The sequence below is a fragment of the Emys orbicularis genome, chromosome 1 (assembly GCF_028017835.1).
Source record: "Emys orbicularis isolate rEmyOrb1 chromosome 1, rEmyOrb1.hap1, whole genome shotgun sequence".
In the NCBI taxonomy this organism is placed as follows: Eukaryota; Metazoa; Chordata; order Testudines; family Emydidae; genus Emys; species Emys orbicularis.
In genome coordinates, this window is record NC_088683.1 from 42,165,154 (window position 1) to 42,189,569 (window position 24,416).

The 24,416-nt window shown below is 42.1% G+C and overlaps 1 protein-coding gene across 1 annotated transcript in view; it reads right to left on the reverse strand.

Annotated features, from left to right (window-relative positions):
• Positions 1-580: 580 nt before the first annotated feature.
• Positions 581-24,416, reverse strand: part of PLXNB2 (plexin B2) — a 114,463-nt gene continuing 90,627 nt past the window's right edge. The window contains exons 27-36 of the mRNA XM_065400954.1: positions 22,754-22,910; positions 21,173-21,273; positions 19,513-19,597; positions 10,620-10,774; positions 10,051-10,211; positions 9,230-9,377; positions 7,787-7,851; positions 6,299-6,374; positions 3,897-3,971; positions 581-685 (exon numbers count right to left, since the gene is read on the reverse strand). Coding sequence (XP_065257026.1) covers positions 581-685; positions 3,897-3,971; positions 6,299-6,374; positions 7,787-7,851; positions 9,230-9,377; positions 10,051-10,211; positions 10,620-10,774; positions 19,513-19,597; positions 21,173-21,273; positions 22,754-22,910 — 1,128 coding nt within the window. The remainder of the gene's footprint in view (positions 686-3,896; positions 3,972-6,298; positions 6,375-7,786; positions 7,852-9,229; positions 9,378-10,050; positions 10,212-10,619; positions 10,775-19,512; positions 19,598-21,172; positions 21,274-22,753; positions 22,911-24,416) is intronic.

The window sequence follows — 24,416 nt, forward strand, 5'->3', positions numbered from 1 at the left end:
GTATGATACCACGCATTACCATGGCCAGGAGTAGCTAATTTACTGAGAAATAGTGTATGGTACCAAAGCCCATCCCAAGATCTTAAAGAAAAATCATAGCAGACATGTCATTTACTATGTTCATCGTGAGCATAATATAGCCAGTGATTTCCAGAGCTATTCGGAAATTCATTTCCAGTTATCAACATAAGAGGGGATATTGCATCTGTTTCTTCAAATATGCTACCATTTTTCCAAGTACAAATATTGCTTAAAATATAAAGGATGCTATAGTATTGAATTTACTTGCATAATGATTCTAAAATGCTGATGTTTCAGATTGTACTATTTGATTAAATGAACTATAATTCTCCCCCCAAGGATGCTTTTCCCCACAGATGATTCATTTACACACAACACAGATTTTAATTAGAAGCATAATTTACAGTAAAAATTCTTTACATTACAGCTCTGCTATCAAAAACATGAAATCTTTCATTTAAAGTTGTAATTATACATTAAAAAATAGAACACTATTTCCTTAACAGGAAGAATGAATTTAAACATCTTCAGATCAGATTTCTTTATTGTGGCTTTTTAATCAAAGGTCAGTCACTTTATTCTCTAATGCAGCTGCTATCTGCTGTAAACGGAAGGCAAGCTGCATTTTTTGTGCAGCTGGGTCCTCTTCAAGTGCATTTATGATCTGGAAGAAACAGAAACAGAATGCTCAGAACGAGTCAGTCGACATCTAGGTTGCTACATCAAGTATTTAACACTACTTTGGTTTTCAGAGTGTATCTATGTACTAAATGATTTTCCTTCATTGTGCACCTCTGCTCCATTCTTCCAGTGAAGATTCTGTCTCCAGCCCTTTATCTATATAGGTTTTTATAATATCTCCCATTACTGTGGTATCGGAGTGACTTTAGAAAGTAAAATTGTAGATTTTTAATATACTACCTATAAACAATGGAGCATTTGTTTAATAATGATTATTTATTCCAACAACAACTTTTACTTCTGTTGCACCTTTCATCCTAGGCTTGCAAAGTCCTTTACAAATATTAATCAATCTCCACCCCTGAGAGTTGTGCACTGTACTCCAGCTATTACTGACTGCAGGATGGCTCATGGTGGCCGCAGCCAGCCAGCATAGATTAGAGAAACTCCAAGGCTGTTCAGAATTAAAAAAAGAACCACTAGAGAACTGGTCACAAAGTCAGGGAGTTGTAGGTAGCTCTTTTATGGCTTTTTCTGGATACAGCTGAGAATCTTGTTCAATGTCTTATAGTCTAAATAGCATGGAGATGGCCAAAGAGTGGTATCCTACAACATGGTATTTTACGACATGGCCTAGGATATGCAGAATACATGCCTAAGAACAATCCAAAGAGACTAATTATAAAAGCTTGAGATGGAAGAGGCAAATAGGTCATTTAATCTAATTCCACTTGCTGTGAAAGGGCTGTTCCCAAAATACATTTCCTGGGGCTTTTAATGTCAAATGTAAAATGTCCCAGACAATGCCATTTCCACCACATTCCTTTGGAAACTACCTCGCAATCTAATAGTTTAGGAGGGGTAATGAAATATAGTAAAAATGTTTCTTTTCAAAAAATTACCTTCTGAACACAAGTTATAAGTTGTAAACAAACAAAAACAAAAAGGACTTTACTTATGTTTAAATGCCAATTTATTAGAAGTGCAAGAACTTTAAAAATCCAGTGTCCTTGTCACTATTTAAGCTTTTTATTTACATTTTGTCCTTCTTTCAACTTAGATAATGAAAAATCATTGAAGTCAGTATCACTCTTGTTAATCGTTTCTCTTTCAGGGGCTTAGTGTTCCTTGCAATGTTTAGGTTCCAAACACTGCAGGAGACTTGTCTAAAAACCAATTGTTTTTTAAACATCTTAAACATTTTGTTTTAATGTGGAAACATTTCTGAGACTTAGATTTTATAAACACTTATTACAAAATTTAAATTCATCCAAATTTAAGTGGACATCTTTCCTTTAAATTAATCTCTTTCCATCTAGTTTTAGCTCCTTTGCCCTGGCTAAATCTCCTTGGTGAATTTTTTAACTAATAAAAAAAGCACTCTTCATATACTTATGGACAATTAAAATGTACCCACTTCGTCAATGTCACACACCACACAGATCAACACAGTGCACTGCATCCTGGGAATGGTAGTTTCAGCGTAGAGGATGAGGGCAGCTACAAAATACTGCAATTTATGCAATTTAAATTTTTCACAGAAATTAAATTTGCTTTGTTTAATGCAAATGTGCTGTGGGCAGGTTGTTAGCATGGCTCTCTGGTAGAACACCCATGGTACTATACAAGTGCTACTTCTGTGCAGTTCTACCCAAAAGGAAATTCTCAGATCTGCTGTTCTACAGCAAAAATATTTAACATGTTTAGCATTTTTGCTGGCCTTCAATTGAGGGACTAATCTTCAGCTGCAGCCCATGCATGAGTGGAGATACGGGGGCAAGAAAAATGTTGCTTTAAGCTTCTTTTATACTTCTTAATCCTGGGCTTTCTGTATACCAGGCCAGTCAATTGGTGTAACATCAAAGGCTGCTCTAAATTACAATGGTTACCAGTGACGGGGCATTGCCATGAGCTGGGCCATCTTGCCCTTGACCATTCTACATACACCAGTCACACCCCTGGGGCTGGCACAGGAACTGCTAAGCTGGTTCTATACCACTGGGGGATCCCTGTATACTGAATTAACTCTCTCATGTTTGGCTATGCCAACTTTAAAGTTGCTTTAGGCTGGTGGTGCTGTGTAGAGCAGCCACAGTGCAGCTGAGGATGAGGCCTGTTGCCTTTAATGCGAAGCGTTAGTAAAACCCCAAACTACACTTTGGTGTGGGGCAAATGGACTCGAGAAATCACATGTGCCAAGTTCCTTTCAGATTCAGCATCTGTTCTTATTGGCTTTGATTTAATTCCAAGACTTTCTAGGAGACATTCATCCCCATGGAAACCCTTGAATGGATGTTTCTTTCTCCTTTTTTGTTCTCAGAGTAAAACTTAGAGACCCGTGGGCCACCTACATCCTAGTGTGTTTTTTTCTCCTCAATAAGGCTTCTAGGATCCAAGACAAATGTTGGATAGAATCCAAGAGCATGCTTTTGAATCAGCCCATAGTCAAGAACTATTCTACCCAAGTTTACCTTGGTCAGGCCCTTTGTTTGCGATGACAAAACAGAGATTGTAGCATGCATGTAAGTTGCAAGTAGAATTTAACTAATAAAAAAGGCACTCTTCCATCTTTACAGGCAAAACAAGTTTAATGGACCATTCCTAATATAAAGTACTGGGGTTTGACACTCAGTGTATCTTCTACAATTGCTCTTTTCCTGTTGGCATTGTTAGGTTGCAAGTAGGATGGGAAGAGCACTGAAGGGTAAACGATACTGTTAGTTAAAAATACATCATTGGGAAAAAAAAGTATTTGATAATCAAAAAATTCATTTACAACAATGCACTTTTGACCACTGAAACGGCCATGTCATGAGTGCAACTGTAAAGAGAAGTTGTGGGTTTACTGTTTAGCACTGCCCTTACCTGATTATCTCAGAGTATGTCTGCACTGCAATTAAAAACCTGCGCTTGGCAGACAAGCTGATTCAGGCTTAGGCTAAGAGGCTGTCTAATTGCAGTGTAGACATTCGGGCTTGGGCTGGCGCCCGGGCTCTAGGACCCCAGAGTTCAGGCTGCAGTCCAAGCCTGAATGTCTACACTGCTGGCACGGACCAACTGCAAGTATCTAGCTGCAGGGTAGACACACCTTGAGGATTCTCAAATCAATTATTTGGCTTACACTGATTTGTAGCCATTACGACTAGTCTCTCCTAGCATATTAAATATTTATATTATTCAAATAAGGAACTTACCTCATCGTAGTATTTGTTAGTATACTGGTAGAGCTGGTGTAGAGCCACAAGTGTATTTAAGGAATCTGTGTGCGCCTAGTAATTTAAAAGAAAAAAAATGTCAAAATACAGTCTTGGCTATTTAACAATCATAACCAAACACATACATAAATACCACGTACAGTATAATTATTTTTGCAGACTCAAGCTTTGGATCTTAAAACATTAGACAGGTGACTGGATGGGGTTGGAAGAGGGAGGGAGGATTAGAAATCTTGTTTGATGATTTTCAGCATTCACATGTCAAGATTTTCCTGTTGCAGCCTTTCCAGCCAGCACGCAACTCTCCCAAATAAAGGAGGTGGAAAAGCATTTTGAGTTACAGTATTAGTCAAACAGATTTAGGATCAGACACATCTGCTAACTATATGGGCACGCATTGGTGAAACACAGTTAAAATCTGCATAGTGTTCAAGGTACTTCAGATTGGTTCTGTCAGTGCCACATGCATATGAAATCCTTTTCTTTCAAGCTTTTTAACCATTTGAAACAATTCACACAAAGCTATAGCAAAGGTGAAAGCCATCAAGGCTTGGAGCACATGTGCATTTAAAAGAATCATTCAAATTATAAAGATGGTAGGAGGGCTTCTAAATCATCATTAAGGCTAAGATTTTGTCACGGGTATTTTTTATTAAAGTCAGGGACAGACTGCGGGCAATAAACAATAAATCAAAGAAGCCCAGAGCCCCGCTGGCCAGGGCTGAAGTCACAGAGGTCACCTAAAGTCATGGAATCCGTGACCTCTGTGACAGACTCGTAGCCTTATTCATCATATAGGGAGAATTTTACACTATGTCTTTTCTTAAAAATATAAAACCTTTAACTCCTCTAAAGGACAGGTCATAACCTAAAGAAACTCTGTCACCTAAACACATTGGGCTTGATTCTCCATTGTCATTGTACCCCACTATAGTCAGATACACCTGTGCAAAGGAAATGCAGAGGAATGCTGCTACCAGTGTAAATGACTACCCAAGGTACAGAAAAGTGGAGAACCATACCAGTTCTTTCTTGATTTTATACTAGTGGTCCTTATAAATTATTTCTAGGTCTAGTCAAAACCTTTTGAATTTTGCTGTCATTCCAATTTGGAACAAAACAAAACAAAAAATTCAAAATTCCCCACAGAACAAAAATTCTGCAAAAATTTTGTTTTGGGCCAATCTAAATAATTTGTGCACCACCCTCCGCTTTGGCTGGGGCCAGAGTTGGGGCTGTGCGCCCCCTGCGTCTTTGGCCAGGGCCGGAGCAGTGTGCCCATCCCCGTGTCGATCCCCTGCAGCTTCGGCTGGAGCCAGAGCCAGAGCCACTGCTGTGTGTCCCTGCCCTGTGGCTTTAGCAGGGTCTGGAGCCGGGCTGTGCCCCCCTCTGGCAATAGGGCTGGGGCTGTGAGTCCCCTCCATGGGAATCCAGGTGTCATTCTCCCCCTCCCCCCCTTTCACCACCCCCTTAGGCTAGGTCTACACTACCTGCCTGAATCGGCGGGTAGAAATCGATCTCTCGGGGATCGAATTATCGCGTCTCGTCGGGACGCGACAATCGATCCCCGAATCGACGTGCTTACTCCACCAGGGGAGGTAGGAGTAAGCGCCGTCGACGGGGAGCCGCGGAGGTCGATTTTGCCGCCGTCCTTACAGCGGGGTAAGTTGGCTCCGATACGTCGAATTCAGCTACGCTATTTGCGTAGCTGAATTTGCGTATCTTAAATCGACCCCCCCCCCCCCCCCCCCCGTAGTGAAGACCTGCCCTTATTGTTTTTAGTAAAAATCACAGACAGGTCAGGACTCCTGTGAATTTTGTTCATTGCCCATGACCTGTCCGTGACTTTTACTAACATTAACCACGACAAAATCTTAACCTTAGCAACAGATTACTCCACATCAATGTAACAAAAATTAGTAACATAAACCTCTCTTGCCTTGCAAGAAATCCCTACACATACACATGCCAGTTCATTTCTGGGATCTTTCAATTTTGCTGTGGCATTGCACCGTGAACTCACAATCACTGTGTTAGCCATCAATCTCTCCAACACTATAAACAAAACCAATCCGTAGGAAGTGCAGAATGAAAAACTATTCAACAGCGCTGACGTTTTCCCACAATAAGTATGAAAAACCAAACACTCCTCTGGGTCAGTTAAAATGTGTTTGAGACAGTTACCACTCTTGATAGTCTTATAATATTCTTATAAATCAACATTTCAAAAGCCACATGAAGCACAATATATTATGTCTAACTAAGAGTGTTTCAGAGAGGTGTGGCATTATTCATCAGATGTTAGTGGACACTGTGAACCCATGCAGAGAAGACAATGAAAACTAGTATTTTCAGGACGAGAATGCTTGTTTCACACTTACCCTGGAAATCTCTGCTAAATGAGTATTCATGTCCTGGTCGCTCACTTGCACCATCTGACGAATACCTTTGTAGTAACTGCAATGAATTAACATAAACTTTCAATTGGGCACAATGGGGAAGTAGAGGGAGGCAGGGGACCCAGGCCCACACTGGAGCTGGAAATTTGCCCTGTTGCTCCTCCATCATGATGAAGTGCTATAACCCCGTGCACTTGCTTGGCCCCCGCACCTTCACAGTCCTTCCAGTGCCCATGGTCACCAGGCACCCCCAGCCCCCGGTGAGAAGTGGAGCAGGGGGCACTGGGAACCCCCAGTCCCCAGGAGGGTAAGGGGATTGGATCCAGATTTTGGTGTTTGCTGGGGAAGTGAAGACACAGAAGGAAGATGGGGTGTGGGGCTCCCAGACCTCTCTCATCCTGGTGGGGATGGTGCTCTTCAGCCTGACTGCCTCTCTAGGTAAGAGCTCAGGGTTAGATTTGGGGCAGAGACAATGTGGAGGGAAGAGCATGAGGCTGGATGTGGGGCAGAAGGAGGGGAGTGTGTGTACACCTAGGTGCAGGGAAAGTGAGGGTCTGGGTATAGCAGCTGTGGGGGCTGGGAGCAAGGGAGAGAGCTTGGGTGCAGGGCAGAGGAGGGAGAGCTCTGGGTCCCCTCCTTAGGAAGATTCTGATTGCTCCCCGGCTTTCACTTAACATGAACTGCATTAGCAGTTTAATGGTTATACTATATTTTGATTTTGCGATTATTTTAAACAGCTTTCCAAATAATAATATAGTAGTAGTTCTACCACAACAGACCAATGGTCCATTTAGCTATTCTGTCTCCCCCTAGTCATTTGTGCCTAACATATTAGAGGATGGTGCACATCACAAAACACGTGGTCCCATACTGTGCAATGCCCTGCCATAGGAAGAAATTTCTGGCATCTGGTAGTTATCTTATGCCTTGAAACTTTTGAAGACCTAGGCTTAAACTCTTTAGCATGGCTAATGCGACTCTTAATGCTATTTTTATTCATAGAGATCTCACCTTTTTGAAACTAAGTAAACTTATTACCTAAGATCAGAAAATAAAAGGGAGGAAGATATATTTTTGTTGAAAATGATTTTAGGGTTTAACCCTAGCCAGTTGTGGAAATCTGAACAATCAGACAGATTGTGTAGGCAAAATGGGAGCCCCGGGGAAATTACACATTTTGGCTGTCTCTTTTTCAGGTAATTTAAAATTAAGTGCTGCCAATAACTTATAAACACATACGTAAGATCACAATCACGTTTCATTTCAACATTTAAAACATAGCTAAGGGGATAAATACCATGATTCTAACTTTTTCAAGTGTATTTTATTTATCTATTTTCAGTGTTTGAAATTTAGGCCTTTTCCCTCCAACGTTAATATTTTCATGGGTAATACTGCTGCTATGCTTGTACACAGAAGCTTAAACCAAGTGACCAAGAATAAACACAAAAAACTTCTCTATATACTTACTCTTCCACCATTTTCTTATAGTTAGAGATCTCTTTTGCATAAAGTAATTTGTTACTTGGAGAATCCTGGAAAATATATAACAGGCACATTTTGATTATCTAGGAAGACTCTATCCTCCAGTTTAGTGTTAATGTACATAATTAAGGCTATGTTTTAATCACTAGTATTTTTAGTAAAAGTCACGGACAGGTCACGGGCAGTAAACCTGTCCGTGACTTATTAAAAATACCAGTGAATAAAACTTGGGGGGCGGGGAGCTGCCCGGGGGCCCCGCGGGTGCTGGGGAAGGGTGGCCTGGCTGCTTGGGGCGGGGGGGAGAGGAGGGCAGCGGTGCATGGCCTGGGATCCCTGCTGGTGCTGGGGGTGTGCGGGCGGAGAACCTCAGCCCAAGATCCCCGCTAGTGCTCCCTACCTGGCTCCATGCCTCCCCCGCACCCCGCCAGCAGCAGCAGCAGCAGAGTTTGGGTGTGGGAGGGAGCAGGGGTTGGGGAACAGGACAGGGTGAGGCGAGCTCTGGGCGGCACTTATCTGGGAGGCTCCCCGGAAGCAGCGACATCCCCCTCGCTCAGCTGCTAGGCAGAAGCATGGCCAGGCAGCTCAGCGTGCTGCCTCCGCCTGCAGGCACCGCCCCCACAGCTCCCAATGCAAAGCCAGCGCTCTGGGTGGAGGCAGCAGGCAGAGCTGCCTGGCCATGCCTCCACCTAGCAGCTGAGCGAGGGGGATGTCGCCACTTCTGGGGAGCCCCCCAGATAAGCGCCGCCCAGAGTTCGCCTCACCCTGTCCCGTGTCCCAACCCCCTGCTGCTGGGGGAGGGCATGGGGGGGCCCAAGACTGCCCCAGCAGCGGCCAGGGCGCCTGGCGCAGGGGCTGCCTAAGCTGCCCCTGAGCCAGGCACAGCAGCTGTTGCAGAAATCATGGAGGTCACGGAATACAAACTCGCAGCCTTATCAGAATACAACAGAATATACCTTATACAAGGCTCATCCCTTTATTCACTTATTAGTATATGTTCATGAACTTTTGAACTTCTTTTGGATAATACTCCTACTTAAACCATCTTCCCTCAGTCTATGGATGGGAATATTTACGTCATGAAGAGAATTACGTTTTTCATAAGACATTATTATTGAGTTTTAAAAATATCTCTATACAATTGACACAAAATCTTTTTGAATTATGGAAGACCTGAAAAAACTGGTTCCTAAATTAGATTTCTCTAAAAACTCTGGGGAACACCACTGTGATCTTATTCACACTGTAAATGTCATAGGGTAAGGTTAGCTACAAACTTTCACCAAACCTATTAAATGGCCAGATACTAACTGAGTGATAAGTTTAAGGGGTTAAAAAGAAAAAAAAAAGATCTATCCAGAATCTTCTGGGAGTATGCATATTGTCTGACAAACATGAACATAGCCATGGTGTGGAATGTAAATCACTTACTCTGCTTAATTTGTGCTCTGTTCTTGTGCAGGCATCCATGAAAGTCTGTGCAATGACTGACAAGGAAGCATCCACTACTTCATGAACGTGAACATCAAAGATAAAATGGGGATTTTTCAATATGTTTACCCAGAATCTAAGTGGCAAACTGCAAAGCAAGCAAAGAGATAAACACACCCTCTTAAACAATGAACATAATACAGGAACCAGAGTCCAGAAAACTAAAATGTGTACTTTGCATTTGATCTTCTGAGTACATTTTAGCTCATTTATGCATTCAAACTCTTATATGAAGAACTACTTATTGTCTGGTTTCCCTGCTTAAAAACAAAAGCATGTACATGTCTTACTTTTATAGAAAGAGGAGGAGAATGATTACACTTCCCAGAACTCCTCAAGATGGTGTGAGAAAACAACTGCAATTAGAGAGCATATGTGTTACTTTTATGCCCTTTAATCATCTGGTATGGGTTTGAATTTTAATAGTTTAGCACAGGTCCCTTTGCCTCTCACTGCTGGTAACTGGGAGCATTACAGGAAATCCCCAGCTCTGGGTGCACTAGGGAAAGATGACAGATAAAAGATAAGAAAATAGAAGGTTTGCAGACAGTTACACTTAAGTAGCTTCGGCTCTATTTTTGCATTTTCTAGCCTGATGGGTAACCTCTTTGATCAATGTAAATAATTGTTTCAATTAAATCCATTCTCAGAATTACAAATTTATTTCCTTTCCACTTAGATCTGTATTTAGAGTACTAGCATTGTTCGTGATTACAGTATTGTTTCTCTTCAGTCTAATTACTATTTTGTTTGAATCCTACCTATTTGTTTTCCAGATGTGAATGGTATCTTCATCCTTGAGCTCATGTTTTTCTGCTTGCTCATCAAGAAAGTCAAAGAAGTATTTCACAGCTGGTGGCACGACATGGTTTGAGTTGAGTACACTGTGAAAAAAGTTATCTACAAATTGCTGAAGTGTACCCTGAAAGTGTATAAAAAAAGGAAAATGACATTAAAATTGAGCCTGCAGTACAAATGTTGTGTTATCCTAGATTTCTCTCTCCACTTTACATTAATACTTTGTGTTCTGATCATAATCATTGAAGGCCTTGGCCCAGAATGCTAAGGACGCATGATGACAGGCCATGACAAAGGCAGATTTCTCCTGCAACACATAATGTCCTTTCCAACAGCTAAAATAGCTGAAGAAGAGCTCTGTGTAAACTCAGAAGCTTGTCTCTCTCACCAACAGAAGTTGGTCCAATAAAAGATATTACCTCACCCATCTTTGTCTCCCTAATAACTCAGCATTTTAGTCATCTGAACCTCACAAGGCAAGTTAACCAGCTTCCTTCAAAGAACTGCCTAATAATTTAATAGTAAACCCTACCTTCACAGACAGAAGCCTTGTCAGGTAGATTTCTGTAATAGCTTTGGTTCGTTCTTTTTCTTTCATGCTCCCTCTTTTCGATTTGCCTTCATCAACTTCATCTGCTGGCCGAACTAGATGCCAGATCTTATTTTCATCTTCCAATAGCGCATGCCCTAGAAACAACAATTGTGATAAAATAACATTAAAAAATATAGTATATGTACATTGTAAGAGACTGAGCTCATTTAACCCACAGATACCTTGTTTTCTTCCACATGTATAATATTGTCAACTTACCTTCCTTCTCATTCAGGGGATTTAGATGACTTCACTCTTGCCTAATGCACACAGTACTCCATATGAACCAAATCAAAGTTCTAAAGTCCTCTATTCTACATAAAGTGAAAGAGGAACTCAAAGTTGCAAGGCACATGGCTAGCCCTTATCGTCAAGAGAGAAGAATGGAGGATTTCTGCACTCAGGGGGGACCACAAGAAAAAAAGAAACGCAAGTTCAGTCATCTTTGCAAATTACAATAGGGGTGTATCTGGAGATCCACATACTGAAAGACTGGAAATGTATCTACAGGGCCGGCTCCAGCTTTTTTGCCGCCCAAGCAGAGGCGTAGCGAGCGCCCTCCGTACCCTCCGACCGGAGGGGGCCCCGCAAGGAAGGGGGCCCCTAAAAGTGGCAAAATAAATACCGCATTCCAGTTTCTGCATTGTAAGGGGCCCCGCCCGGACATATGTTCGGAGGGGGCCACCGTTCGGAGGGGGCCACGTTCTTTGTTGCTACGGCCCTGCGCCCAAGCGGCGAAGGGAAAAAAAAAAAAAAGATAAAACCGCGATCGGCGGCAGCTCTACTGCTCCGCTTCATTCTTCGGCAGCCGGTCCTTCCCTCCGAGAGGGACCGAGGGACCTGCCGCCGAATTGCCGCCGAAGACGCGGACATGCCGCCCCTTTCCATTGGCCGCCCCAAGCACCTGCTTCCTGCACTGGTGCCTGGAGCCAGCCCTGTGTATCTAAGTTTAGTTCAATTAGTACACAACAGAATAAATGTACTATCTGTGTTCAAATGTGAGATTCTATGTGAATACCCAAATAAAAATTTCTGTGTGTCTGAGTATTTCTTGCAATAAGCCAAATTGACAGTCAATTATTTAAATGTGCAATTAATTTCCTTCTTAAAAAAAAAAAAAAAAAAAAGAACGGTAACTCAGTGCAACAAACTTTATTAATGCACCACTATATCTGAGAATTTAAATGCATAAATGTGATTCAAAATTATCCTTCCCATAGCAGCTATAACTCAGTTATATTGCACACATATATTTATATTAAGGCATAAAACTTAACAGTAATGAAAAATAATATGTGCAATGGGGCTGAATTGCAGGTTTTATGGGAAGCATAAGTTTGAATTTCTGAAGACTTTAGTAGTTTTAAATGCTCAGTTATGCATATAGGCCTGATTCACCACTGCATTACTCCAACCTTCCATGGATTTCAGAACATATGTATACTATTACCTTAATGGAACCTTAAGGATTCACTGTGGAAAAGAATTAGGAAATGCAAAATTAAGTTTCCCAACAGCTACTCTAACTCAGAATTTTATGGCATATTTTATATAACAAAAATGGAAATATCGCATAAGCAGAAAGAGAGAGAGTTCCGTATGTGCAATCTGGCCAAGGTAATGTTTCTGTTGGAACCTGAACATATATACTCTTGTGTGATATTAGTTATGCATCAATGTTCCTTTACGATCATTTTTGCCATTTAATTATATTTAATTTTTCCCTCATACTTAATATTTAAGTGGGCTTAATTTGACTTTGAATTTAAGAGATTTGGGGGTAATAAGTTCACATGTTACTGAGGTAAATGGGGTGACCAAATATTCATTCCCACCTTTGCTGCTGCAATTATTTCGCTGGAGATAGAAAAAAAAGCTTTCATTTTATGTTGGAGCATCTGTGACTTCACAATGGAACAAGATAGGAATTTAATTATTTTTAGAGCTGTCAAGCGATTCAACAAATTTATTGCGATTAATTGCACTGTTAAACAATAATAGAATACCATTTATTTATATTTATTTTTGATTACAAGTATTTGCACTGTAAAAAACAAAAGAAAATAGTATTTCAATTCACCTAATACAAATACTGTAGTGCAATCTCTTTATCATGAAAGCTGGACTTACAAATGTAGAATTACGTACAAAAAAAAACTGCATTAAAAAATAAAACAATGTAAAGTTTTAGAGCCTGCAAGTCCACTCAGTTCTACTTCTTGCTCAGCCAGTCACTCAGACAAACAAGTTTTTTTACATTTGCAGGAGATAATGCTGCCTGCCTCTTGTTTACAATGTCATCTGAAGGTGAGAACAGGCATTCTCATGCAGGGGTGGCTCCAGGCACCAGTGCAGCAAGCGCGTGGCTGGGGTGGCAAGCTGCAGGGGGCGGCGTGCTGGTCGCCGTGAGGATGGCAGTCACAGGCCGCCTTTGGCGGCATGCCTGCGGGAGGTCCGCCGGTCCTGCGGCTTCGGTGGCAGGACGCCAAAGGTGCGGGACCGGCAGATCACCCGCAGAACGCCACCGAATCCGTGCGACCAGCAGACCGCCCACAGGCGTGCCGCTGAAGGCCACCTGACTGCTGTGCTTGGGGCGGCAAGAAACATAGAGCCGCCCCTGTTCTCATGACACTATTGTGGCTGGCGTCACAAGATATTTATGTGCCAGATGCGCTAAAGATTCATATGTCCCTTCATGCTTCAACCACCATTCCAGGGGCCATGCGTCCATGCTGATGACAGATTCTGTTCGAAAACAATCCAAAGCAGTGCGGACCGACGCGTGTTTATTTTCATCTGCCACCAGCAGAAGGTTGATTTTCTTTTTTGGTGGTTTGGGTTCTGTAGTTTCCGCATCAGAGTGTTGCTCTTTGAAGACTTCTGAAAGCATGCGCCACACCTTGTCCCTCTCAGATTTTGGAAGGCACTTCAGATTCTTAAACCTTGGGATGAGTGCTGTAGCTATCTTTAGAAATCTCACATTGGTACCTTCTTTACGTTTTGTGAAATCTGCAGTGAAAGTGTTCTTAAAATGAACAACATGTGCTGGGTCATCATCTGAGACTGCTATAAGCAAGAAGGGACATACGAATGTTTAGCATATCTGGCACATAAATACCTTGCAATGCTGGCTACAAAAGAACCATGCAAATACCTGTTCTCGCTTTCTGATGAGGTTGTAAATAAGAAGAGGGCAGCATTATCTCCTGCAATTGTAAACAAACTTGTTTGTCTTAGTGACGGGCTGAACAAGAAGTAGGACTGAGTGGACTTGTAGGCTCTAAAGTTTTACATTGTTTTGTTTTTGAGTGCAGTTATGTAACAAAAAAAAAATCTACATTTGTATGTTACATTTTCACGATAAAGAGATTGCACTACAGTACTTGTATGAGGTGAATTGAAAAATATTGTTTCTTTTCCTTATCAGTTTTACAGTGCAAATATTTGTAATAAAAAATAATATACACTTTGATTTCAATTACGACACAATACAATATATATGAAAATGTAGAAAAACAGCCAAAATATTTAATAAATTTCATTTGGTATACTATTGTTTAACAGTGCAATTGAAACTGTGATTAATCGCGATTAATTTTTTTGAGTTAAATCGTGTGAGTTAACTGCGATTAATCAACAGCCCTAATTATTTTCAAAATCTTAGAATTTTCAGAATATCATAGAATGCAGCAAAAATTACTGGTGAGCCTCTCTATTGTGATACTTTTTCAGTGCCTGTTATTTACTTCTAAATAGATGACAAAAGGCAGTTATAGTGAAAACTATCTTTTCTACCTTAACTAAACCAGCTGCCTGGTTAATGCACATACTTCTCTGTTTCCTCCCTATGTCCTCCTAATGGTAAAGGAGGAAAATGAGCTTCGGAGTAAACAGGCAGAACCCCATTGAGTTCACTGGGATTATCTACACAACAACTGAATTTGACACCTTTTCATTTAGTGACATCATAATTGGTTGCTGATAAAATAATTAATATTTCCTGGAAAATCAGGGCTTCACAGAAATGAACAGAACAAGCAGATGAACTTTTAAGATACAAAATTCCCACTTCATTGCTAAGGACAGCTGCATGAAAGAGGAAGAGAAATGTAGAATACGGAGCAACAAAATATATTAGTATGGTTCATAAATGGAGGACTTTTCAGGAGATATTAGTTGCTTTTTAAGTTCTCATCAATAATAAACTAAGAAGTGAATAAAGAAATTATAACAAAAGGCAACGCCTTGCCTTTGCAAATAAGGTGGTCAATATGTTTCAAGATGTCAATAGCGAGAGGACTCTTACAAAACTGACTCTCCAGGCTTTACTCTAAAAACCCTTCTGGTCTCTCTGAAATTTCTTCCTTTCCCTGTTTAAAGTAAAATTTTAAGGTAACTAAATACTCATGAGAACGAGGGACTAATTACGCTAGACTCATAGACTTTAAGATTGGAAGGAACCATTATGATCATCTAGTCTGACCTCCTGCACATTGCAGACCACAGAACCTCACCCACCCACTCCTTTAATAGATCCATAACCTCTACACTAGCATGAGCCAGACACAGTAGATGCAAGTGCTGTACAAGCTGCCCTATAAAGACTGGCTGTAAACAACTCTGACCTGCAACTCACCTGATACTCCAAATCAGAGTATGTCATGAATAGACAGTTTTGCCTAATTACCTAGTTCTGTGCTGCAGAAATAGAAGCTAGTATACAAGCAAACTCATTCTCATTTTTGATCCAAGATAGGAATTGCAATCCTATCTCCACAGCTGAAAGACTTCTGCACTTAATTTACCACAACAACCAGTCCCCTTGTATCTCTCTTGATTAAAGCTAGGGTTACCATACGTCCGGTTTTTCCCGGACATGTCCGGCTTTTTGGTACTCAAATCCCCGCCTGGGGGGAATTGCCAAAAATCCGAACATGTCCGGGAAAGTGTTCTTGGGGGGAGAGCAGAGAGAGCAGCCGGCTCCGGGGGCTCGGGACAGAGCTGGGTGCGGCGCGGGGCTGGCGGGCTCTGTGCCTGGCCGTTGTGCACAGGCTGAGAGCACCGGGAGCAGCCCGCCGGGAAGGTGCTTAATCAGCCTGGCTGCAGCAGCTTCTGGGCAGCTGAGCACAGCCACAGCCTGCAAACGAGACCCCCCCTGCCAGCCCCCGGGCTTACCTCCCGCTGCCTCCATCCCCCCGAGGGCAGCTCGGAGACACGGTGGACGGGGCACAATTTTGCAAAGCTCAACGAAGTGTCTGCTGGGATGAGCCGGCGGTAACCCTTTGGCTGCCAGCACGGGCTGCAGCGAGCAAACCCAGCTGCACAGACCTATCGGCAGCTTGTGGCGCTTTCGAAAAGTGTTGGGAGCGATTCAACCAAGCCACAGCTCTGCCCTTTGCGTTTTCTTGTCATTTACCTGGGACATTGGCCAGCAGCACATGGGATCCTTGTTACTTAAGGCAAGGCTGACCCATGTGCTTAACTTTACACGTGTGAGTGGGCCCCCAATCTGAAGTTGAGCAGCTGTGCCAGGGTTTGTAGGATGAGGGTTTAAAGCAGGAGGCTGGAGAGGTGATCGCTGAGGGTTGTAGTTTTGCTGGGGTGCTCAGTTCACCTGCATGCACTAAAATGACTAATAATCTAGCTTGTATTTATTCATTTGGATTCAATCATATAAAAGAGTGCTAGAAACCAGGCCTGGGCCCCCTGACAACAATTAAATACACATCCCTATCAGATAGCACCCTGCCGCACCACAGCATATAGGATCATCCCCGCCAATCAGTGTAGCAGCAAAATCATCCCTCATTTCACTCTGCCCTGACCTCACTCCTGCAGCTCCCCCCAGACACCTCAGCTCTGTGCCGCTGAAGAGCAGAGCTGCCCGAGCGCTACCGGCTTCACGGTTTGCCGGGCAGTCCCCAGATCTCCAGACCCTGCGCCCCCAGCCGGGCGCTTCCCCTCCCGGGCTCCGGCTGCGCTGGGGAAGCACCCGGCCAGCGGCGCAGGGTCTGGAGACCTGGAGGCTGCCCGGCAAACTGTGAAGCCGGTAGCGCTCGGGCAGCTTCGCGTGGCGAGGAGGGGAGGGGAAATGCGGGGTGCTCAGGGGAGGGGGCGGAGTTGGGGCAGGGACTTTGGGGGAGGGGCGGGGCCAGGGCGGAGTTGAGGCGGGGAAGGTGCGGGGCCAGGGCCCCGTGGAGTGTCCTCCTTTTTTAAGGTTTAAATATGGTAACCCTATTAAAGCTGGGAAATAGAAAGCAGAAAGGAAGCAATGTCAGGTTTTAGAACATTTGGACACGATTTTATATTTTTATTTTGGGCAAAACCTATTTCTTTGGCAGTGATTTCCAAAGCAAAATTTAAGTTAACGTGAAATTCTGGTTAAAAAGAAAACCAGTCCTTTTAAAATAAAAAGGAGGAGGACATTTTGTGTGTAACTCCTTGACTGTGTCATCTAACAGTGAGAGAATGTGTGTGTAAGCCTCTGATCCCTTCCTCTCATTTTTATGCAACACAGTCTCTCACAAATCATTGTCCATGATAGCTTTCCAAACAAACAAGTTGGCATGTGATATTTCTAGAAGACCTATGCATTAATGAAAATGCACTGGTGAGGCATGAAATATTGCCTTTCCAGTTTCTGCTGTAAGCTATTTCTTGTGTGGGAGAGGGCGTGGAGTGGAAAAAAGACAACATTTGCCTCCACTCCTGTACTTTACCATTTGAAATTTCACTATAGCTTCTTCTTCACATTACTGAGCTCTCTGCAAAGACTCCAGCAGGAGAAGTCTGCTTTCCTCTACCAAGCAGAGTGACGTGTATGATTAAGTAGTTAAACCATGGAATATGGGCCATTTGTTTTCAATAAGCTTCTTCATCCACAACACCTCTGGATGTAATGGCACAGCCATAAAGAAAAAAGTCGGATCCTCCTCTGCCTAGGGCTTGGGAAATGAACATATCATACTTCTTCCTTTTGCCAAAACAAACTGCAAGGTGGGGAACGCAGGTCCAAAAGGCTTAACATCTACTCCTCCATACTTAAGAATTAAAAATATATGCAATACTATACTTAATACCCTTGGAAAAGCCTTCTAGGAACCCTGCAAAAAGCATTTCAATAAGAGTCCCAAAAGGAAGAGAGTAAAATCTAACTGCATGTAGCACTGCCTGGATTGCTGCCCCAGCCGACTCTCAACACGAATAAAATTGCAGCTTGGCACACTTTTATTAAATAGCAATGTACATCAAAGCCACCAGCTACCAGCCATTAGAGATCCCCTGGAAAGATAGACATTTCTGTTATATTGTTTCCATTCCATTATATTTAATAGCTTTCAAGTGTTGTGTGGTCAAACTAAGATCAGCAGATCTGTTAAAGAGATTAAAAACTATTAACTGAAGCCCAGGGTTTAGCATTCAGTGACAGTCACAGAAGCATTTCAAATCAGTTCAAAACATGAAGGAAGAATGATCCTGGCAATTACCATGGCATAAATCTAACTTTTATCCCTTGTAAAATGATTGAAGAGGAGGAAAAAGACACTGAACATTTAAAATACAACAGACCCAGCACAATAAAGAGTGTTTACAAAATCAATGTTGCCAGACAAACTTCAGTGAGTTTTTGGGTGGAGAAGGAAGGGGACTAAAATGACAAAATAAGTGGAAGAAACAGAACACAGCTGATGTAACACATTGAACTTTAGCAAGACATTTGATACTGTCTCACAAAGTCTTACTTGAAAATTCAGTTCAAATTGGCTTGGATAGGAATACTGTCATGTGGAATGAAAACTCTCTTTAAAGCTGTAAGCAAAGGGCCATACACTGATCTGGAAGCGGGAGTAAACAACAAAATAGTGAAATTCTTAAATGACATGAAATGAGGTGGAGTTGCAAACTCCAGTGAATAGAAAGGAATAATAAAATAGGACCAAAAGAAATTAGGAATGTGTGCAGAAAATAGCAAAGTGAAACTCAACTTGGAAAAAAGCAAAGCTAATATATCTGTGAAAAGTTATCTGACATGCACTCAGTGTGAGGAAGAAACCAGGCAGCAGTAACTCCGAAAAGAACCCATGGTAGCAGCGGAAAGGGACCTAACATGAGTTTGCAAAGCAATATGGGGGTGAAAAAAAGCCAGTGTAATTTTGGGTTGTATGAACAAATCATCACGTCTTGGAGCAGGGAAGTAAACAATCCCTTTCTGTACGTCTCTAGCGCTGCATGACCTGGAACCTCATATTAAATTCTGAGCAATGCATTCCAAGGAAGGTATGGACAATTTGGATTGAGTTCAGAGAACAGCAACAAAATACTCAAAGGGCTGAAACAATTGACTTCTGAGGAAAGATTAAATTCAGGTAGTTTGGCTAAGTGAAAATAGAGGGTGGTGATGGTGGTGAGGAACATGGAAACAGTCTAAACAGTTTACAAATATCTGAAGGTTGTAAACACCAAGGATGGAGGAGGAATTTAGTACTTGGGGGGTACACAATGGAAGGCAGCGTGCAGGGTATAGCTAGGAGTAATTGGATTAAAAGAAAGACAATTCAGGCAAAATACCAGGAGAAATTTCCTGAGAGTGCACTGCATTAAGACGGACGGCAGTTTCCTAAGGATAGTAGTGAAAGCCCTATTACTTGAGGCTTTTAGAACTATAGTGAACAAGGTGTACAGAAGGAAAGCACCCTGAATTAGTGTGACATTATCAGCTGGAAAGTCTCTAGTGCCATTCCCATCAAACAAGATCAGGCAAAAACGATATTGTCTATTTGTGCATTTTGTCTTAAACTCCCTTGGAGGCATAAAGAAACCCTATTGTACTTACTTTCCCCTGGGACATCTTGCTGATTATCCTCTGGCTGCTGGGAAATTCCTATTTTTGACAAGATAAGTGTGGCACCATCTCGGACCTTCAAGAACATAAACATAGGGAAATCATTCCATAATACATGACTGCGAGAAGCAGGCTTAAACCTCACTGTTGTGGAGTCTTTCCCCACCTAAGCAGGCTTTTGAAGATACCCACCAATGTTCTTATTCTCCAGTTAGGGCCTGGATCTTGAGAAGTGCTGTGCAAACTTTAACTTCTAGCCATCAGGCCCTTCATCCCCAATACCCCCTCTCCTGCAGAAGGGCTCAAGCTCTGATACTTGCTAGATAAGCGGGCACAGGTAAAGCTTCCTCCAAGGTTGATAATGATGTTCGAAGTGTGAGAGTTCAGTGGCACACAAGCGGTTTGCATGAACCTTCTACACAAGGGTTAAATTCCCCATAAAGGAGCAGAGCTACCTGCCTTCTTAGGGAGCTGTTCTGGACCACCTAACTGGCAGGATATTTGCTGTCAGGAAAGGGTTAGGTAGTGTAAAGGGGAAAATAAATAAGGGTATCACAAGTGCTTGCATATCCATAACGATGAGCGCAGCATGAAACCTAGATAGATTACATAAACAAAAATTTCAACGCCCCTCCCTCCCCCGACCCTGCCATACATAACCTGAAATATTATGTTAAGATTGGTTACTTGACTGGGTGTATCAGGGGTTTATACACAGGTTAAAATAGAGCAAGTGGTCCTTTTAAAAAAAAGTGCCTTTGTTCCACCTCAGGGTTTAGGGTTCTTAAACACATCAGTGAAGCAGAGAGAGTGACAAATGAAGAAAGGTCCAGAGAGCTTGGGGAGAATTAAGAGACAACTCTCTGATGGAGGGATGGGGGAAGAGAAGCAGCTTCCAAAATGGGACGGGTGGAGTGAGAAAAAGAGTAAGTAGGTAAGATGTCAGAAGTCCATACCTCCCAAAATCTGTAGTAGCTAAAGAGGGATGAGTCCTGTCCCCCACAGTGGGGTGAGTAGGTGGGGTGCTGCACACAGGAGCGGGGAGGCCTGGCAGGGGGGAGTTGTGGAGCAAGCCTCATCTCATCTCGTAGTGGTGGCTCCTGCGGCTTCTGTTCTGAAGGGCTGGCTGGGCTCAGCTCCCCGTTCTGGGCATTGAGACCTGGCCCCTGGTACCTGCCCATCATAGGCTGGCCATGTCAAATTTGAGTGAGTGGCATTATGACCCAGCCATGGAGTTGCAGTGGTACTCACTCAAATTTGGCCTAGCTGCCTCCACCCATGAGGGGGGCCAGGTTGGGCCAAAACGGAGTGGTGCTATGACCTTGTGCACCAGGGGCCAGATTGCAATGCCTGGAAAGAATAGCTGAGCCTAACAGCCCCATGGGACAGGAGCCACTGAACCTGGGACTGCTGAGAGATATGGAAATAAAGGCTATATAGGGGCAATTTGGAATTGTATCCAGTGATGGAGAGGAAACCAGTGAGAGTACTAGAATTTGATACATACATTCTCACTTTCCAGAATTAGAAAGTAACATAGCTACATGTCCCAGCCCCCTTATTAGATGGTACAAGCCAATTTTCTCTAAAAGCTAACAGAAGTTTATTTATTATTGAAAAACAATTAACAGATGTCAGCAATCCTCCTTACGTTATAATGCATCAGAGTATTCATACGTTTCCACCTGCCATCTCTTTGGGATGTTAAATCCAAATCTGAGAGGATCTGGGCAGTAGAACCTGGACGCCACTCTATGGAGTAATTAAAATGAGAAAAGAAACAGGTTTTATCCTTGGGCAACTAAGACAGTACACTACTAATGTGTTTACATTTAAAGAACCAATGAAACATCATAAAATATCTTTGAAATATTCCGTTTCAAAACACTTGGACTTTCCTCCTTTCCCTTTTATTTCCTATTAGGGAACTTTCTGCAAGTTTTGCTTAAAAATTCATATGATTTTTCTGTTTATTTTCCAATTGAAGTCAAAATCCACAGTTTAGGACACCACAATTAGTTGCTGTAGAAATTGCTGTGATATCCAAAATTAGGGTTGCCAACTTTCTAATGGCACAAAACCAAACACCCCTTCCCCGAGGCCCCGCCCCTTCTCTGAGGCCCCCCCCCTCACTCGCTCCACCCCCCCCCCTCCATTGCTCGCTCTCACGCACTTTCACTGGGCTGGGGCAGGGGGTTGGGGTATGGGAGGAGTTCCCAGCCAATGAGATCTGCGGATTCAGCACTTGGGGTGGGGGGCAGCCCGTAGAGCCTCCCTGGCTGCCCATGCGCCTAAGGGCCGCAAGGAGCTGGCGGCTGCTTCTGGGAGCTGTGCAAAGCTAGGGCAGGCTGGGAGGCTGCCTTAGCCCCGGGCCCCAGCTGTGCTGCCAATCGGACTTTTAACAGCGCGGTCGGCACCCCGCCAGGGTCCCTTTTCGACTGGGCATTCTGGTCGAAAACCGGACGCCTGGCAACCCTATCCAAAACAGAGGATTAAGGACTTCCTGTGGTATAGATAAACAAAAATTTGTTTTTAGGCAAATGCACCAAAGAAAAAAAAAAGTAATAAACACCACTTTATCCCCTTAAATTATGGCATTAGTGGACATGTCACAAAACTATTTTCCTTTAATAAAGCAACAGTTGGTGTTTAAAACTTTAAAGACAACATTTTCAGAAGTGACTAGTAATTTTCGAGGCATCAGTCTTTGGGTGCCCAACTGGAGATACCTTAAAGGGGTCTCATTTTCAGAGAGTGGGTGCTCTGCTCTTTCTGAAAGTCAGGTCCCTTTAAGTTGCCTCAATTTGGGCAATCAAAAACAGACCAACCAAAGTCACAAGACACTTCTGAAAATTTGTGTCCTTACTTTTACATCAATTAATTGTTCATGTTATCACTGTCGCATGAATTAGTACCGGAAACAATCAATATTTCATTGGTTCTGATAATAGGTTTTACCGAGAGTTGTTAATGTGGTCTGTGCATTAATATGAGACTGGGCAAAGAACAAGGGCTAGGAATTTTATAATACGGACATACTATATTGTGAAATAAAGCAAGTACTAGAGCATCATGCTTAGCGGTGGATTCAGCTTAATAGTTCAAGAACTAAACCTTTGAATGATTTATTTTGTTTGTTTCAATAATCACTTTTACTGAAACATTTTGGGAAAGATAAGAGCATCAAATTAGTGTTTTCGATATTACAACAGGCCCAAAAATAACTACTTACCAAGAACAACACTGTCAGCTTTTGGCCATTGTGAACAAGGCAGATTTCGGTAGACTTGGTCTATTATCTTTTCCTTTACTTGAGAAATAGTATCACAGTTCAGCACTTTCACAGGTACAGAATCAGTACCTCCATCTTGTACATACACATTTACTGTCTATGAAAGAAAAAGATATGCAAAACTATTCAAAAATATCAATTCCAATCTCTGTTTTTCTGGATGATTAGAATCCAAGCAGTGCCCAAGATACATTGTGCAGTCTTACCGCCATGCAGCAATGTACGCTTGCAATTGCAACGTGGATTATCTGCACAGTTCTTCACTAATATCCAGCCAGCTAGCTACTTTAGATTCCAGCCCATTCTTTCTATTATGATAAAATAGAAAAGGCACAGATTGGATTTTCCCCTTCTTCACTGATATCTAATATGACATCTCTACTGTGTCTTGGGAACTTATTAAAGGAAAGTTTTAAATAGAGACAGGCATGTATTAAAATACCTGGACCATCCAATGTCTGTGTACCACTTAAATTATCCAATAACGCAATACCCAAAGAAGAGTCAATTTACTATTTATTACTCATCACAATAACCCTTAATTACAGAGGGCACACTTGAGTAGTTTATTCTGGTTCTCAAGATACCATTGGTTCTGTAGGTATTCCTCCATTTTATTTATACAGGAGAAAATCTCCAAACCCAGAATGAAATTTAAATGTGCCCACAGCATAGAGATGATAATCTCAGTCCAGGTAAAATAAAAAGGAAGGATAATGTTCTACAAGGGGAAAGTATTTTGAGAAAGAGGCGGAGACTGTGACCTCACCCTCTATGGAGGGTACCTGATCTCCAATGGTCAAGGTGGTGCAAAAATCTTGGAATCTTCATGGACTCTGCTACACAGGCATACTTTGATAGCAGAAATGTCTAGCCATGGCTTCTTTCCCCTTTAATTGGCTAGCAGAACTTCCCTCTCTCTCAGATATGGTCTTGGTCGAAGTGATCCCTGCACTTTGTGTATTATTTTATGTAGTTAAACTGTGCTGCAATGCAGTGAAATTAAACACGTTTTCATTTTCCCTAGACAGAATTTGCAGGCTAATTGTATTTCTTCTTCCTTTCCCTATTTATTATGTTAATTATATATGATTTTGCTGTCAGTTGAAAATGTAGTGTGTCAGTGTAACAACTGATGAACATACCAAATTTTTAAACAAAAATAATGACTGTAAAATGGATAAATACCATGTACCGTATAGTTCACCTCTCAGTTTCAGGCAGAGGTGTGCAAATTAAATTTTGCATTTATCTACCTAAGGCAGTAAGTACTCCATAAATGTCTATCCAAACTCAGACACTGGCATAATTAGCACAAGAATTTTTTTTAATCATAAAACAGGCATATAATCCCAATATTGTAAGCAATATTAACATACTTTTTTGTGAAGGATATGCGATTTTTTTGTTATACGTACAATTGGTGAATGCAATGAAATCTGGGCCAAATCTGGTCTAATGTTCACAATAAATATCTATGAGAATTATTCTTATTTGTCTCAGATTTGATTGCATTCACACATCTCTCTTTGATACTGCATTCATAAATCTTAATTGTAAAAGCCATTTTTTGAGTTAAAAGATCCTAACTTAGAAGAATTAT